At 34.6% G+C, this 17,514-nt stretch overlaps 1 protein-coding gene and 1 long non-coding RNA gene across 2 annotated transcripts in view; both read right to left on the bottom strand.

Annotated features, from left to right (window-relative positions):
• Positions 1 to 1,617: 1,617 nt before the first annotated feature.
• LOC110382853 (activating signal cointegrator 1 complex subunit 2 homolog) lies at positions 1,618 to 17,319 on the bottom strand. Its single transcript, XM_021343557.3, has 3 exons — positions 17,167 to 17,319; positions 5,628 to 5,898; positions 1,618 to 3,580 (listed from the first exon to the last, which is right to left on the bottom strand). Exons 1-3 carry the CDS (start codon positions 17,179 to 17,181, stop codon positions 3,003 to 3,005), a joined length of 864 nt encoding a protein of 287 aa, XP_021199232.3. The 5' UTR covers positions 17,182 to 17,319; the 3' UTR covers positions 1,618 to 3,002.
• Positions 1,618 to 17,514, bottom strand: part of LOC135117698 (uncharacterized) — a 115,582-nt gene continuing 99,685 nt past the window's right edge. Inside the window, exon 2 of the long non-coding RNA XR_010277070.1 lies at positions 1,618 to 2,295. This is a non-coding gene — a long non-coding RNA (uncharacterized LOC135117698). The remainder of the gene's footprint in view (positions 2,296 to 17,514) is intronic.

Genomic DNA, 17,514 nt, shown 5'->3' with positions numbered 1-17,514 from the left:
TACGTAGGATCCACTGCTAGCTTGCTGCTTTCACTCGCATCCGGTGGGAACTACTGCCCATACCGGGATAAAATATAATCTATATTGCTCAGGAAAAGTGTAGCTTACCCATTGAGAAATAATTTTTAAAATTACTTCTGTACTTTCGGAGATCTTAGGGTACAAACAAATACCAAATGTTTCCTCTTTATTAAATTAGTATTCTAAGGCGTTCACTTAAGATCCAAACAAAATATTAGCCAACAAAACAACCTACACTACTTAAATGTCAAATCAGGATCACTTAGCGCAATAAAGATAACTTGAATGTAATCTATGTCAACTTAAATGCTAAACTTAGTCATATTGCAACTTAGCCCTAACTTATCTCTTCATATAACTTGTCGTAACTTGAGACCTTGCGACTCACACTTGACATTTTGTTGATATTATGCAATAACACAAGTTTGTAATGAATTGCGATTAATTCTGCTCTAGTTTTTGTGAATAATTTTAATTTGTTGGAGTAATTACTTAATTGGTTTTATTTATTTTGAAGCGGATTGCGAGCGGCTGAGGGGAAGAGTGGGGTAGCAAATAATTCTTTGCGGATGCGCTTTGTTTCATTGATTGTGAAAATTATGTTACACATGTCTTTATCCTTCTCTAGATAGGAAAAATTAAAATCATAGAGGTTTTTAAATTCATTAAATACTGGTTAGCACGCTTTCTCGAGCGTCCACTTAGCTAAAAGAATGTTTAAACGAAGCTCCTAGATCCTGAGAGGATACAACGTCACACACAAACAAATTTTCCTCTTTTTTTATTTACCTCTGTAAAATAAATTATACGGTAGAGTATACTCACAAATGCGACGCCGCATTGATATATTTCATCTTCCCCATACTTAAAGCAATATCAATCTTGTAAATGTTAATGATTGTGAATAGTCAATCACACCCTTCAATTCAATATTTGGATCGAGTAAGGCCGCCTACTCGCGAGCCGGATATAGAAGCCGCCCACGGTATTTCCTCTCTATACTTGAATTACCAGTTTGTCATAATCCTTAGTCATATTGTCATACTACCCAATATATTAGCGTACCTATTTATTTCGTTTGAGTTTATGATCATAAGTTCTACAGTGGCTAGGAAGTGACTGAAAAGTTTTGAATGTCGATCACGCACTGTCGTGTAGCAATGAAGATGTCAATTAAATATAGGATCATTTTACTTGATAAATGGAAATGTAATGTATTGTAATAATTTCGGGCAACTATCATGCGTTTGAGTATGTTTTTCCAGTAGTTCGCAGTATCCTTATTATTTCCTTTTTTTCCTCTGTCGAAAGCTATCCTCTTATACCTGATAGTTGATCCCTTGAATTTAATTAAGACTTTGACAAAGGTGCTTAAGTTAGCGGATACTTATACTATACGGAATTATATGAAGTAGGAAAGTGGGACCTAGACACACATTCTGTACCGAATAGGATATACTTACGTGTAGCTTCCTACTACAAATTAGGATGCACAAAACTGCAATCACTCGTTTCCTCATAGATCGTACGCATGACAAACGAATGACCTGTAACTAGTGCACTTTCTCGCAAACAATAAAAAGGAAACGAACAAAATATTACATAACGTTTTATTTAATCATATATTTACAATCTATACACGTATTATTTCGCGTTGCGGTCGCCATTTTGAAATGGAGCACGCGTAATCAATCGGCCGTTTATTGAATATTTATTTCATTGTTAGGTACTTAAATGTAGGTTTATTTTTATTTTATTGGGTATTTTTATAAATGTATAATTTGGCAACACATTTTATTATTAATTATATGAGTAAGTATTTAATAACCGTTACAGTCATAAGATACGTGCCTGATAAATGTTGGCATCATTTTGCGTTGCTAATTTGAAATTACATTTTTACTGTAAATATAATATTTTATTAATTTAGAGTGTATCTACGTGTACAATATGAACACCCTTAGCTTTTATAAAGGCAAATATAACTTAAATGTATTGCTAAGCTTTTAACTTAAGGCTAGTAACACACTTAGAAGCCTGAAAACTAGAGTTATTAAGATCAGCCAATTTGAGTACTGCAGTTAGACTGCCATAAATAAATTCCTGCAGCTTCACAAATCAGCTGAAAAATTACTTGCAGTAAGAAGGCTGCTAAGTGTGTTACCAGATGAAAATTTCTTTTAGTGTAATTCTTTAGGTAAGTGTAAAATGTATTGCCAAATCACGTAATTTATATGAATGCATATTATAATTCAATTATAATACTTATGGTACCTATATTTACATATTTTGAGTACAAGACAACAAATATTGTTTTATATAACATGGTGTGATAAAATGGTAGTCATATTTTTATTGGAAAAGGTTTAAGTGTTTGTTTATGTACTGATAACTTATGTAGTATACATAAGATACGTGTAAAATATATAAGATTAATATTGAAAGTATTTATAAATAGAATACTCAGCATTCGACATTATACATAAATATAATATAAGATAAATAAATACTGGTATAATAGATAGAAGGATACATTATACATATGTATATCACATATATGTAACTATAAAACTTATAACAAAGGAAATGTATCAATAAATAATTTAATTCATATTGTTAGTGACAATATAATTAAAGCTCCTTCGTACAAAATTTCATAAAAAACGCCGATACTATTGACTAGTACTAAAAATATACAAAAAATCGTAAAAAGGTGTCTTTCGTCACTTTGGGTAATCTTAAATATTCTACATTTTGTACAAAATATTTTTATACATTTTGGTTCAGTAGAAAAATCATTATTTGCTGAAGTTGGCAACATTTTCCAAACCGTGACTGCAGATTGTTTTATCATTGTTCTTTTGTTTCCTTTCATATAATTTTAAGCTAATATTTATGACCAGTTTCCAAATAATGATTCGTCTACTCCACCGCTGACTTAACACCTAAAATACCATCAAAAAACAACAGCCAATCACTGCTTAACCAGTGAAATTAATAGAATAAGACCCAGAGCTAGGATCGAAGTTCTGGGCAGGGTGTCCAAAGAACGGGTTGTAATTCTGATTCTGATTGTAACTCTGCTGTTGGTACTGCGGCTGAGGTTGAGGCTGGAAGGACTGGCTCTGGAAGTTGTTATAAGGCTGAGGAGTATAAGCCTGGTAAGAGAACTGAGGCTGCTGGTGGTACACCTGGCTTTGAGGCCTGAAGTCCTGATTTTGAGAAGGGAACTGCTGAGGACCTTGGTTGAATAGGCTAGTCTGTTGAGAGTATAATGGAGCTGAACGGAATTGGCTAGGCTGTTGGTATTGAGGAGCTGGGGCCGCTGTAGGGAATGCTGCAGGTTCTGGCTGATACTGTCTCTGTGGGGCTGGTTGTGCTGGCTGGTGGTACTGCCTAATTGGGGCTGGTCGTGGTTGAGCGCGGCTGTTGTACTTAGGGTCTTCGTAGATGCTGGGATCCTCTCGGTACTGGCCGTCGTCTTCTTGGCCGTCAGTGAGGGCGTTGGTTGAGTGCTGGTTGTTGTTCAAGGTTGGTGGGGGTACCATGATGCCGGGACCTGGAAGATGAGGGGTTCGATAAGTAATGGCGTATGTTAGTTCTGATTTAGGCGTTTTGGAGCATTTGGAAACAATAATCATATTGTTTTTCATAAATGCTCCGATAAGAAAGAAGGTAAAGAATGAAGACACGTTACGTTCTTTGAAAAATGCTTTTTAAACGTGCTATTTAATTTTGATTTAAACTTAGGACAATTAACACTGTAGTAACTTTCAATTGTTATTGTAAAAACGTTGAGTCATCTAAAAAGATGTTTGTTAGCAATTAACAATATTAACTAATTAGTTAAGAGTTAAAGAGAGCTTAACTAAACATGGAATCAGATTAAAATAAATTACTTTTATTGCAATTTTAATCTAGTTTTAAGTTGTATTAGGTAATATAATATACCAGTTAGCGAGAATTATCCTGTTATATGGATTACTAGTGCGTGAAGGTTGCTGCCAAGCCAGTTCTTTAGAATGAGTTGCAATATGTAGGTAGTTGGGTTTTCTAGTCCAAGAGTCAACTGTTTTAATGAGGTAAAGATGTGATAATTGGTATTGTTTATGATGTTGTTAGTTACAGAAGCATAAACGTTAACTATGATATTAGAATTAAAAGAAATAAGCAGCTCAAAATACAAACTGATGTTAGAACTTTTTTTTCGATTTAGCGTGTTATTTGGAATGGATATTAATTCTAAGATAGATATTACGTTAGTTATTTAATAAGCTAAATAAAGCGAAGCTAGTTTATTTTTATGCAGTCAAGCATGTAGGCAACATGCGAACTTGATACCAACATGACAACTTGAAACTTAATCCCCATTTGTTTGGCCTACCAATACAAAATTTAACAGAGCGATCGCATTATCATAATACCTGTTAACTTTTAGCATTATCATCTTAAATAGTGCTTATTATGTGACATATGATTTTGCGAAATGAGTTGACACTTTAGCCTTGTTTGTAGTTATGTGTTGCATGACCATTTTAGAGTCATCAACTTTGTTACGGTTGAATTTTGCCAAATCATAAAGCAAGAGAGTATATTTCTTTTGTTATTCAATAGGTAAACATCGTCATGCCTATTGCATCATCTGCTTGTTTTTCCCCCAAACTGTGTTGGGTCGGCTTCCAGTCTCAACCAGATACAGCTATGTACCAGTGTTTTGCATGTAACGACTCCTTATCTCATTAACTCTTCAGTTCAGTTACTGGTTGTCAGAAATGCTGGCTTGTCACTACCCGTAACGACTGCCAAAGATGTCGTCAGGACTACCTCAGAGCACAAATTATGATCTAACTTACGCTCTTAGGTTATATCTACATTTTACATAATTTCGCTGGAACTTCCAATTTCCATACATTTTCATGTGTCTCGGAATATTTTTTCTAACAATCATGTTTTAGATTTTGTGGAAATCCACGTAAAGCCTGATTCCATAATCCATACAATATGTACTTTCTTATAATCCTTAGTTATGATTGCTATAGTTTCTTCATATGCCTCAATTGTACCTACAGATCTATAAATGACAAATCATCGTCCACTCCACCATGGCATTACACCATGATGTGTTGTTTCCCAACCATAGAGAATTAGAGAGCGATGGAGCAACCGCTCCAGTTATGAGCAGTTTGTACGCGTTGTGGTACGGAACAGGCTAATTGGTAGTTGTGGTAATTGATTAGCGGGTTCTTTTTAACCGACTTCTTAGAGAAGGGGTTCATTAATAGCAAAAATTTCTATAAACTTTCGATACGGGGAGTATTTAATCAAGTGCCTTTTGTAAACACAAGTGGTATTTGATATTATTGTTGTTCCAAATAGACAGGGTGCAAATGGTTTTCTAAGGGCGGACCAGTGGCAGTACCTATAACTAGCTAATTTCACCCATGTGTGATAAAGATTTGGCAAGAACCGCCCATTACCTTCCTTTTAGGAATGCAATGTTGCAAATTGAGACTAGACACTGTCAACAACTACAAATACATATCAATCCGTACCTTATCTCAAATCCCCACGCAAAAACAAAACAGCTAACACAACAACAATCCTACCTTCTGGTTCAAATCCCCTCTGGCTGCTGGCTCCATAAGAAATCTCTCTAGGCTTGCCATTCTCATCAACATATCCGTACTTCCCAGCCACATCACCATTGGGGTACTTCGTCTCAATCTTGAAGGACCCATCGGCAGCTTCGTAGCCGTAACTGTAGGATCCATCGTCATTCTGCCTGTTGATCTGCTTGAGGATAGGCACAGGGGTCGTGGTGGGTCCATTGTGACCCTGGCAGTGGACTGTGAGCCACGCCGCGCAGATGAGCAAAGTCTGGAAAGAGATTGAGGTGAAATTAGGTTGTTTGGTTCGGGTGTTCCGCTGGGCAGTGTTTTGGGGCCAACGTTGTTTTGGAGCAAAAGTTTTGTAAGTCATTTTTAGTAAATAATTGCACCTTACAATAATTTTGTTAAATATAAAGTTTCTCTTACATTTTAAAAGTTTACCTACTACTTTTATGTTTAACGATTATAATCTGGCTGTTACTTTAGCACAAATAATTTGTAACAATTTGATCTGATTAACAAGATAAAATATTACAATACAAAAAATGACCAAACTTCGGAAGTAAAAATAAAACAAAATAAACCGGCCAAGTGCGAGTCGGACTCGCGCACCGAGGGTTCCGTACAAATCCTGTACAGATAAAAAGTGAGTCTCGCGCCAACCGCAACTTTCCACATAGATAGGTTTTGACTGCCATTGTGGGATCGATAGCAAAGATCAGATATAGTTATGGGAACTCCTTTACAATTTATAACGTAACCTTGTGTTGGAGCTTATTTTATTTTAGGTGATGAGAATTCAGTACTAATGGGATCTTTTATTTTTGAGGGATTAATCACCTAAGTTAATCAATTAATCAGCCCCAGTTTCAGGTTTTTTTCGAAACTGCCTGACGACTTGTAACTGTCGAATTCTAACAACGACTGCTAGAGAGTAGGATTCGGGGCTGCTGGCTTGATGTTTCTAGAGCCTTGACAAAAGTGTAATTCTGTCCCTTTCTTTGTTTTATAAAGTCGGCTTTATTTTATTTTGTAGCATTTTATAAACAAATCCAACTTCAAACAAATAAAAAAGCAACAAGAAAACAAAAGCAAGAAAGATATTAAAAAGATGTTAGGTGCATCGGTCTAGGAGCCGGTGTCTAGAGGATGCATCTATATTTATTTATCCACCGAGATCTAGACCGATGCATATAAACAGTTTTCTTGTTGTTTTTAGAAGTTGTTTTTTTTTTGAAAAAGTTTTTATTTTTAACTTTTGTGAAAAGTTCTCGTCAATACGAATAATATAAGCCCAAACACGACGTTACTAAATCATACCGTTGAGGAGTTCTCTCGACTTTCTCACGTCTCCATCATCAAGAAAGCTCTAAACCTTCACTGTTTGATAGTATCACCAGACATACATCTGAGAATCAAGTTTTAATCCTATGCATGCCTAAAATTTCAAGACACACAAGTTGCCATCGATTTCTCAGGATTTCCATCATCAGATCCTGACCTGATGACAATGGAAATAAACGGCGAGTATACCTACTCTTTTACTACAAAGAAATGATTTCTCAAATCCGTCAAACTTGGTCGTTTAAATTCCCCATTGAAATGAGGAAAATATTTGATTTGATTTGATAATATTTTATGTAACTTCAAATTTATCATTTTCGCAATTTTTCCTTTATCTGTACTATATAACGTTGCTTCTTGCCGAATTTCAAGATTCTGAGTTCACGGGAAGTACCTTGTAGGTTTTGATTCCCTAGCGTGTGACGGAAATTCGTCTAAGGTGTCGGTATAACTGCTGTATCTTTTGATCGCGTTAACTCAGAAGTTTGATTTTTTCACTGCCTAAAGGGACAATAGACCTAGGTATTTGGTATAAATTTCAATTTGATACCTTTATTCGTTCGTGAGAAATAAGGTAGTAAGTTTCATTTTATTAAAATATTTTTTTTACATTATATAACTAAAAAAATGAGATTTTCGTAATTTTTCCTATATTTGCATTATATGACAATGCTTCATGCCAAATTTCAAGACTCTGATTTTACGGGAAGTATCCTGTAGGTTTTGATTCCTTTGCGAGTGTCGAAAATTTGTTGAAAATATCGACATAATCGGCTGTATCTTTTGATTGGCTTGGCTTAGAAGTTTGATATTTTCACAGCTTAAAGGGACAATAGATTTGAGTACTTCATGTGAATTTCAGCTTGATACGTCCACGCGTTCTTGAGATAAAGGGTCTTGACAGACAGACAGACAGACAGACAGACAGACAGACAGACAGACGGACAACAAAGTGATCCTATAAGGGTTCCGTTTTTTCCTTTTGAGGTACGGAACCCTAAAAATAACCGCATCTTTTTATTACGCTATCAACGAAGCGTGAATCTCAGTTCAAATTATGCAAGTTTAGCACAAAAAGTAAGGCGTTAAGTTATTTTAGTTAACAGTTAAAAGTGAACCACGGCCTTGATCTTGCCGACGTCGTGGCGTAATCGTCGCGGACTCGTTACGTTGACTGTAATAAGTTTTTGTATGAAATAAGTAGTAACTTGTTTGGTTTGATTTATGAATAATTGTTATGGGTGTGTTTGGTAATTGATATTTTTGTTACAGTTTATGTTTATTTAGGAAATGATGATAAATATGTATAAAAATAATGTGCTTATGTGAAATATTTTTTTGGTCTGCTGATTGTGAGCTCATTACGTTGTTTAATTTTCCGACCAGTTTTTTGGTATTTTTCCTAGTTTTAGCCAATTGCATAGTAGGTTCGATTTGTGTCTAGTTGAAAGCAAAAGACTTTCCTTTCCCCTGATATAGAACTCGGTAAAATATACGCTTGTAAATAGTCTGTCTACCTGGAAAACCGGTAATAAACAAATAATTTTAGCAATTTTACCCATATAGGTACTACTAGGTTTACTGTAATGTAATCCTTCTACTATTTCATTGGTCCTTTTTCATCAGAAAATCAGTTCTTAACGTCATCAGAACCTTTATAAGGATAAATTCTCAAACCATTTCGTAGATACTACCTGTACATTTTTTCTTACAAATACCTGGTATAACACAAGAAACTTATTTCATTCGTCGAAGAGAATGTCGCGAGCGACATAGCCTTGTGGTCAATACGGACATACTATACTTTGTTTATAAGTTTAAATAACTATACCTGTATAGTATCGTTCTTTGTAATTGGATATCGGCTTTGATGGAGACTTGATTTAATTAGTGGATTAACGTCTGTTTTCAATATTTCCATACATCTGTTACTTTTCTTGCTAGAGATAGAAAGAGATAAGACCCATACAGTAACGTCAAGTTCCTATCTCTAGTATACATTTCTAGTATATAAAATCAAAAGATAGATAGTGTATTGGGAACAACTGTAAATTAAGCTAAATATTTTTTGTGTTTTAATCTGTGTCTGATCTCTACGATTGTTATAAAGTATTTAAGATATTGATTAAACAGTTTTCAATATCATTTATTATAAGTAAATGACTAACAAACTAATGTACACATGTCACAAGCAATAAATATCCCAAAGTCAGCCTTGAGATCGTAAGTTCGATTACCTGTCAAGTCCTAGAGAACAAAAACAGTAGGTAAGTAATTACATTTGACAAAAAGTCCCTGTCGAATTGACTAATGCAATTGACTAAACACATGGCTACCTGTGACTTTGTCTGTGAGCTTTAAAACTAGCTCTAGGTACAATAATAAAATGACATAGCTTATACACGTTGCAGGGGAGTTTTTAGCGCTACTCTTTCCCAGCAAGAACACATAGGAAGTGGTGAAGGGCGGGCGTTTTTGGGGACTGTCTTTTGTTTTTGATATTTGAAAAGTGCTTTGTACGGCGTTTCTGAGTTTGACACCAGACGTTTACAAAAAAAAAGTAAGATTTGATCAGAGGTAGGTAATAAAAATTGTTAGAGGCAATAAGTTGTATATGATAGGATAACGAAATCAATTACATTCCTAATAAGACATTTTAATACACCATTTAGACCAAAAAGTTAATTTAAAATATTTCCACGTAATGTTCTCATTAGTGGCACATTATCGATCAACGCCAACGCAAAAAGAGAAATATGATATGGCGTCGCCTTTTTTGTACACCAATGACATTGCACAAATAACTCTGTCAAGCCATATTTTATAAGAACTTAAAAGTAGGCAGGTAACTAGATTAATTTACTGATGTGTTAAGGAAGCAGTTCTTGTAATTACAAGGTCAAAAATAAAATGGATTTAACCATATTATGTACCGAATACTATTTCCAAAAAAATGGTACAGTTTTGTTTAGGTACCTAGGTATATAAAACCCAAATTGTTGCATTAGGTCCCTTAATGTAACTAACTATCAATGATTTGGTATTTACAATAAACATGGATTTTCAAACTTTTCTAAAATCATAGTACCTACCTATGCTAAACTTATACACAAAATACTTCATGTCGTAGACCCGCCATTAATTAACAACATCGGAAAACTCAAAAGAGAAATTCCACTCAATCATTGACTCAGTGATTAAGTATAATAACTATTAAATGTTGACAAACCACCTAGGCATTATATCGTGCACTACATAGCGGTCCAGACTAGATAGATCTAGTGCTTACGTAAGACCTAGGACGTGGAGCGTTCGAACACTTCCTACACTAATAAAAGCCTAATTGATATTCACAATTCGTGTAACTATAGTTATGTGTAGGGGTAAGCTAGGTAATATAACCTTCTCGTGCAATGAGGTGATTGATGCTAAGTTATACTTATACGAAATGTCCAAGAATGTAAACTTGACGAAGCTAAGAATCAAACCTTACGATCTAAGAGCTTTGAACTCAGCTCCAGTTATGATAGTTCTAAAGGCTTTGTCTACCTACGTGTTAAACGCAAGGTGGCGAAAAAATTATAAAGAAAAGATAATAAATATATTTTCTTTGAAAAGACTTAAACGCAAAGCATGGTGTATTTTTGCTATGTATACCTTTTTATTCAATACTAGTTCTAAAGCTACAACCATATTTACTTTTCCTATAAATGGTTCATCATTCAGTCATTTTAAGGCTTTTTTCCTAATTCATATTCAACGTAGGTATCTATACCTATTTCCCTTCAATATACCTACTTAATTAATTAATCATTCAAAGCTTCACGGAAAGCAAGCTTTTCATACCTACAGATGGCATTACCAAGGTGACAAGAGATATTTAACTATTGCGCATAATTTGATATCATTATTTCTCGTTGCATACTTGTCGAAGAATGCGGTTTGGTTCGCGTGTAAATCAGATGTATTAGGGTGTGTTCAGACGGTAAGACAAGCGTGGCCGGTTTGGCGTTTGTCGTGTCTCAATGCGTATTATGTCTTCATGTGATTAGATTTCATGAATATGTATTTGTTTTATTGTTTGATGTGCTAGAAGGTTGTATGAGAAATGAGTTATGCATGTATTAGAATTAAGCATCGAAAGGCATTTTACTTCTCATTCGACTGCATGATACCTATTACCTGCACCTTTCTTTCTTTGTTGTTTTTTTTCATCAGCTGCGTTACAAAAAATAATTGCAATTGCATGCTAATTAAAACAAAGCTTGTGGTCAAAGTAATAGAAAATAACACTATTTTTCGAAAGAGGTTATTTCAAAACTTAATAATATAGAAAATGGTCAAATTTTAAGATAAACTGAGAACAAAAACATACTCATAGGATATCCTAACAAATATGTAAGACAAGGACTCTCGAAACCAGTCAAGTGTGAAACCACGTAGCGCCATACAATTACATCATCCTACTAGTTAATCGCGACATGTTTTGTCGCAAGCAATTCGAATATGTCGCACGTCCGTCCACGGCCTAATTTTGGCGAACTAAAATCTATTATAAGGTCGCTTTTTTACATCATTGATTTCGATCGGTTACTTGTACTTATAATTATTAGTTTGAGTTTTTTTATTTTAATAATTGTTGGGTATTAAAGTGTTGTAATGTGAATGTCGTTATAATGCGGCTGTGTTTTGTTTTTCCTTTTCTTTTTTTGTTTTAAATGAGGTTGTATATTGTGACATAGGTTTGAGATAAATGGGTACGATATGAAATCAAATGATAGTATATTTATTTTCAGGCTACATTGGCTCATAGATATTATCTTAAAGACTAAAATATACTTATATTATATTCAAAACCTGTTAGTAACTAGAATCTATGTATTATATTATTTCTTTCTCCATATCATATGGAGAGTAAACTGGAACAACTAATCCAAGGGAAGTTCTTGAGATAATTTACATGAAAAGTATTCTAAAAAACAATGAGTCAATTAATCTCGGTACAAAATCAAAGCAAAAAGGAAAAAAAATACTTCAGGTTCAGAATTGAGCCGGAACTGTATCGAAACGTGATTTCATTCATTCAATATTCAAAACTCGTGCACCATTTACAAAAAGGCAGGTAATGTAGTTATAAAAAATAGGAAATCCAACCACATCCTATTCATATTCCAAAAAACTATGACTCATTTTGTAAATTAAATATGTATCAAACTTAGATTAAAGTGATTGCACCATTTCCTTAAATTCAAATTCGTGCTTAATCTAGAGCACACTGCAGAAGTGCAGACTAAACAGTCGGGCGACAGTTGGCCTGATAATTGTTTTTGTTTTCTTTCATGAAATTTTTTAATAGATCAACGGTTTTAGTCGGTCTGTCACCGGCTAAATACTTGATCTTTGTAATGTGCGTAAGTCTCATCTTCATACTGATTTATGAGCCCATGAAACAAACTATTGGCTGACTAAAAGTTTGCAATGTGCAAGGTACTCATCTCATCCTCCGAGCCTTTTTCCCAACTATGTTGGGGTCGGCTTCCAGTCTAACCGGATGCAGCGGATTACCAGTGCTTTACAAGGAGCGACTGCCCTCTCTGACCTCCTCAACCTAGTTACCCGGGCAACCCAATACCCCTTGGTTAGACTGGTGTCAGACTTACTGGCTTCTGACTACCCGTAACGACTGCCAAGGATCGCAATTTGCAAGGTACTCTTACATTAAAATTATTGCACCATCTCCTTAAATTCTTTAAGTTCGTGCTTAACCTAAGTAAAGTTATAGCCGTTCACTTATAAGAAATATTATTTTGGACAATACCAGTGAATGTAATTGTCAGATTATTAATATTGATAAACAAGGCATTGCCAAATGTTACGGATATAGGTTTATTTCGTGTCTAGACGCAGACTTTTAATTTATTTTTATCTAGAAAAGTTCCTACTGTAATAGTAATTAAATAGTGGCCATGTTTTTTTAGCTTGGTAAGAGGTAATGATTTCAAAATATTTTTATGATCTACAGGTAAGATAAATTAGTGGGACATGCTACTTTAATATCATTTATTAGACATGCTAACAACAGAAATACAGCTAAGTAATGCCTTTAGAGACATTAGTATTTTTTAAGTAAAGCGTGATGCTTTTCAGAGCTTTTAGTAAAAACATCAATCTCAAACATCAATCATCAAATCGTTAAAAGTCTTGCATACAAAGTCAGTTACAAAATACCAATAATTAAGCGTAACAATGCCTCAATTATCTAATACCAAAACCGAGAAAAACCGCCAAAAACCCGCCATTGAATACATTGTATTCTTTTTATAAAAACAACTCTATGTTCAAGACAATACATCACATACAGCCTATATTGTCATGCTAAGAACTGTCAAAATTGAACTTGATTAAAAACAAAAGTTGAACGGAACGCAAGTAATTGTTATTGTAAACAATTGTTGCGTAAACTGGGTTGCGTAGCAAAGTTATATATTTCTGTGGACTAGGCTTGCATACTGAGTACCTACTTGGTATATAGTCTGTAGAATAGTAATGACTAGTCTATGATCTATAAATTTTGAGGTCAGGAAGTAAAAGTAGGTCTATACTTCTTTCTACATCGCGGAAGGAAATTGTAAAGACTGTGCGGCAAAGCAAAAATATATATATATATTTACAGTAAAGATATTTAGTAAAAAAAACGTAAGGAAATGCTCAAAGATATAATAAGGAAGGGATCTATCAATTAATTTTTTTTTTTATAATTTTGGACCTTACTCATTGAATATATCGCAAAATGGACCATGGTAAAGATTCCTTTCGGCCTTCGAAAAAATGATACAAATAAAATTAAACCCTGTCTCAACCTCAGCTAAAGATTTAAACGCACAAGCATTCTGTCTGACAGAACTTACCCAAGTTCAATTTTACACCTTAATATGGCAATCTGAATCCATTCTTTTGTTACGCTAGTAATTAACTTAATTCACTCCTAATAAAGCTAAATCTCATTACAACTTCTGTCTGTGAGTCGGGCATATTCGTGTACCTTCTAATAGTCAAGGTTTTGAACTAATACCTGCGTGTTTTGTGGTTATTTTCAAGTAATCTTTCATTTTCTTGCAATGTTGTTGGTGTGGCCACTTACACCACTAACGGATTGGTACAAATGCCAGATAATTTCAAACAAATGACGTTCCAACTATGAATTAATTTAGTGGCATGATCAATCATATGTATGTATTTAAAATTCCTTTAGATTGGATAGACCAAGATTTTCTTCCACCAAGTTTAAGTATTACCTTTTGATTTAGGTTTGAAACCATTCTAATTCGTCAAATTACATACCTAGAGTCGTCTTTGATATTTTTGGTCAACACGTTATTACCAAAACCCTTTCATCGACAGCATTTTTGTGGGATTTCTTAACCTTTTCTTATTTAAGGGTAGACGAGAAATATAAAAGCCACTGACGTCCCTTCTGGAGCCCTTCACGTTCCAGATCTACGAACCCAGCAGGTTTTGACCCCAAAAAGTCCATCTAATCATAACCCACATGTGACCTACCATAACACCCATGCTATTGACGCCATGCCCGCCCCCTGCCGGTCTACCGAGCACAGCTATGATAGCCTACAAGTCGATCATCAGGCTGTTGCAACGACCGCGCCCACCTATTTGTGTTACATTCCGAACCACTTGTGAAACTGCCAGGTATTATTGGTATTTTGAGATTGTTAAGTGATAGATATTTTGGAGAAATTGGCATAGTTTAAATCAAGGAACGTATTTAGGTGAAAAAAGAGTCGGATTGTATGATGTAGGTAAGTAAGCACATATGTATGTGAAAGCAAAGAGAGAGAATGATTAATTGCAGATGCATAAGTAATAATCGCAAGCTGATGACTGGGACAATATTAAATCATGATGAAAATGATGATGATTCCATCTCGTTTAAATAATGATGTAAATAGTTTACTTCCGGACCGGACAGTGACATCGGTCGATTGTATAAAAATAAGCTGTTTTATGCACATCTTTAGGGAGTTCCGTTATTCTATCGTCTATGCGCAATTATTTCAAGTTTGACTGAAACGATTTTGATGCAGTTTTCAGGATAGTGTTTGTCAGACTTGGGAGAAGATTTTGTAACCTATAAATATTATTTTGACTGTGAACTACATGGTCTATAGGTGTCAATTACCTAACCTTTGCTATAACCAGCAAAGTCTATATTCTGTTTCAATAAAGACTATCATTACGCGTCTCGTTTTCAATCTGCAAGCATCGCAAGATGTCATTATGGGACAGAATAAAAACTGCGGAAAACATTTGTAACCTCAATAAGAGTTTAATTTTAACTCACTTTCTGGCCTTGTTATCGCATTTACGTAAACTTGTTTACTTCGCTCCTTTTAGGCTGAGATCAGATAGGCTGCATGTATTGGAACGTTAATATAATTAACTGTAATATGCAGTTTTTAAATGCACTTTCATACTTATCCGCTTACGTATAAGTAGAGTACGTGAAAGTTTATTATAAGTAGAGCATACCTTGTAGAAAAGTATAAGCTAAAGCTAAGTTAATAACTTAGCATCCTTTAAGTAAGCCAGTCTGGTAGAATTTGAATTGGTTACGTAAACAATCAACGTAGTTTGAAGTACAGTACCTAAGCTTAACTTAACTGTGAACTAGAATATCTATGTCTATTTTCACCAAATTATTGCAGAGACTACTAGAGATCTTTCTTCAAAATCGGTTTTCATTTTAGGTAATATTTTTTTAACAAAGCTATGTATTTTGTTTCGCGTAGGATTGAATCAAAATCGGACGTCCTACAGACACGTCAATGTGTCCTCAGCCTAACAAATAACTGGCTATGCATTGTAATATTCCATCAAGTTGACAACTTTATGGGGGCAATAATATTGCGTTGAGAAATAACGCAAATTGCCGTGGCTGCCGTTTTACAAATCCAGTGTTTGTTTTAGTATTCAAATGTAGCTCACATTTACAAAATCGTTCTCGATCATTCGAGAACCTGAGTTCTTATTTCTTATTTACTTGTGAAACCACGAAAATATTGGAAGTGAGCTTCGAATGCGCTCTATTTTATAAGTACGCGAACTATTCCAATTTCAAATTAGTGTCAAATAAAAAAACGTTCTTAATTAGGAAAAAGACGTAACCATAGCGACCAATGTGTTTCCTTTAACATTAGACAGTTACTAGACTTCACGAACGCAAAAGCCATTTTAGCTTACGAATTTAAGAATAGGAACTTTACAATTTCTAAGAAATGGAGCAAATTGCGCTACATTGCATATTACACGCTAATGGACGAACATGAACACTAAATGAAACATCACCCGTGAGAAACTCACATTAATTCTAAAGCTCTAATTATTGTTGCAAAATAAAGGGTCAGTAGGTACGGCGGTAATTTGTACTACATGATCTTTTGTTAAAGTATGGTGGTATAAAGTATGTAGGTAAGTATGTAATTATTTCATGGGACAGATGTTTTTCTTTGTTTATGTTGCGAGATTTACTTATCTGGTTAAAGATGGTGAATGAAAACTTTATCTTGACGCAATGATTCGCTTTTTTTCGAAATAATTTTCTTATGTATGGTCGGTGCACTAAGGGATTGTAAAAACTGCCCAAAAGTATACGTATCCAATTCATTTAATCATAACAAAAAATATTTTACCAAATCTTATATCAAAGAAAGGTTTTGTAAACAAGAGCAGACAGTTTTATGTTTCAAAAAGTTCGAAAGTTCTTCTTAATACTCGATAATAGCAGCTTATAGGTATTAAGCACACGATAATTACTTATAAATTAATCTTAAACACCCACGTTTTATTCTATGTCCACTATCAATATTGTACAGTAATAGTATCCAGTCATAAGAAACAAAAGGTCACAAGACATTCCCATTAACTTGTATTGAACGTTGAATACTCAATGGTTCACACCTTCTTAATATTATTAGCGCACTATTACGTGACAATTTGAACAATAACAAACACTTTTCCAACAAAAAAAATCAATGCCGGCACTTCAAAACACAACTTCAAGAACAAACCGTATTTTGTATTAAAAAAGTTAACTTTAAAAAATATGGTCAAAGAAATTCAAAATGAAAAATGACCTCATTAATTTTCCCGCCACAATTTGTAACCATAAACTCACCTTCAAAACCAACATGGCTGCTTGTCAAATTTCCCGCGATTCGCGCGCGTTCTGGCGAGCGATCACAACACACGTCTGCCGCTGGCTACGCGACCACTTGTATTTATAATGTCGCTAAGTTACCACAGTGGTTGGTCTGATATTGTTATTCTCTACAGAGCCCTATGGTAACGTAACACCCCCGTTGGTCAGAAGTTGACACATTTACTAAATGATTCATGGAGGAATTATGCTTGTTATTTAATCTAGTTATTTTTTGTGCAAATGGCTGTACGGGTTTGAGTCCAGTCTCGATACTTCGACGGGTTTTACCATAATGAGAGCAATGAAAGTCCAATATCAATGACG

The sequence above is a fragment of the Helicoverpa armigera genome, chromosome 13 (genome assembly GCF_030705265.1).
Source record: "Helicoverpa armigera isolate CAAS_96S chromosome 13, ASM3070526v1, whole genome shotgun sequence".
NCBI classification, from domain to species: domain Eukaryota; kingdom Metazoa; phylum Arthropoda; class Insecta; order Lepidoptera; family Noctuidae; genus Helicoverpa; species Helicoverpa armigera.
The sequence above is the reverse complement of the archived record's forward strand: the minus strand, read 5'-3'. Positions and strand labels throughout refer to the sequence as shown.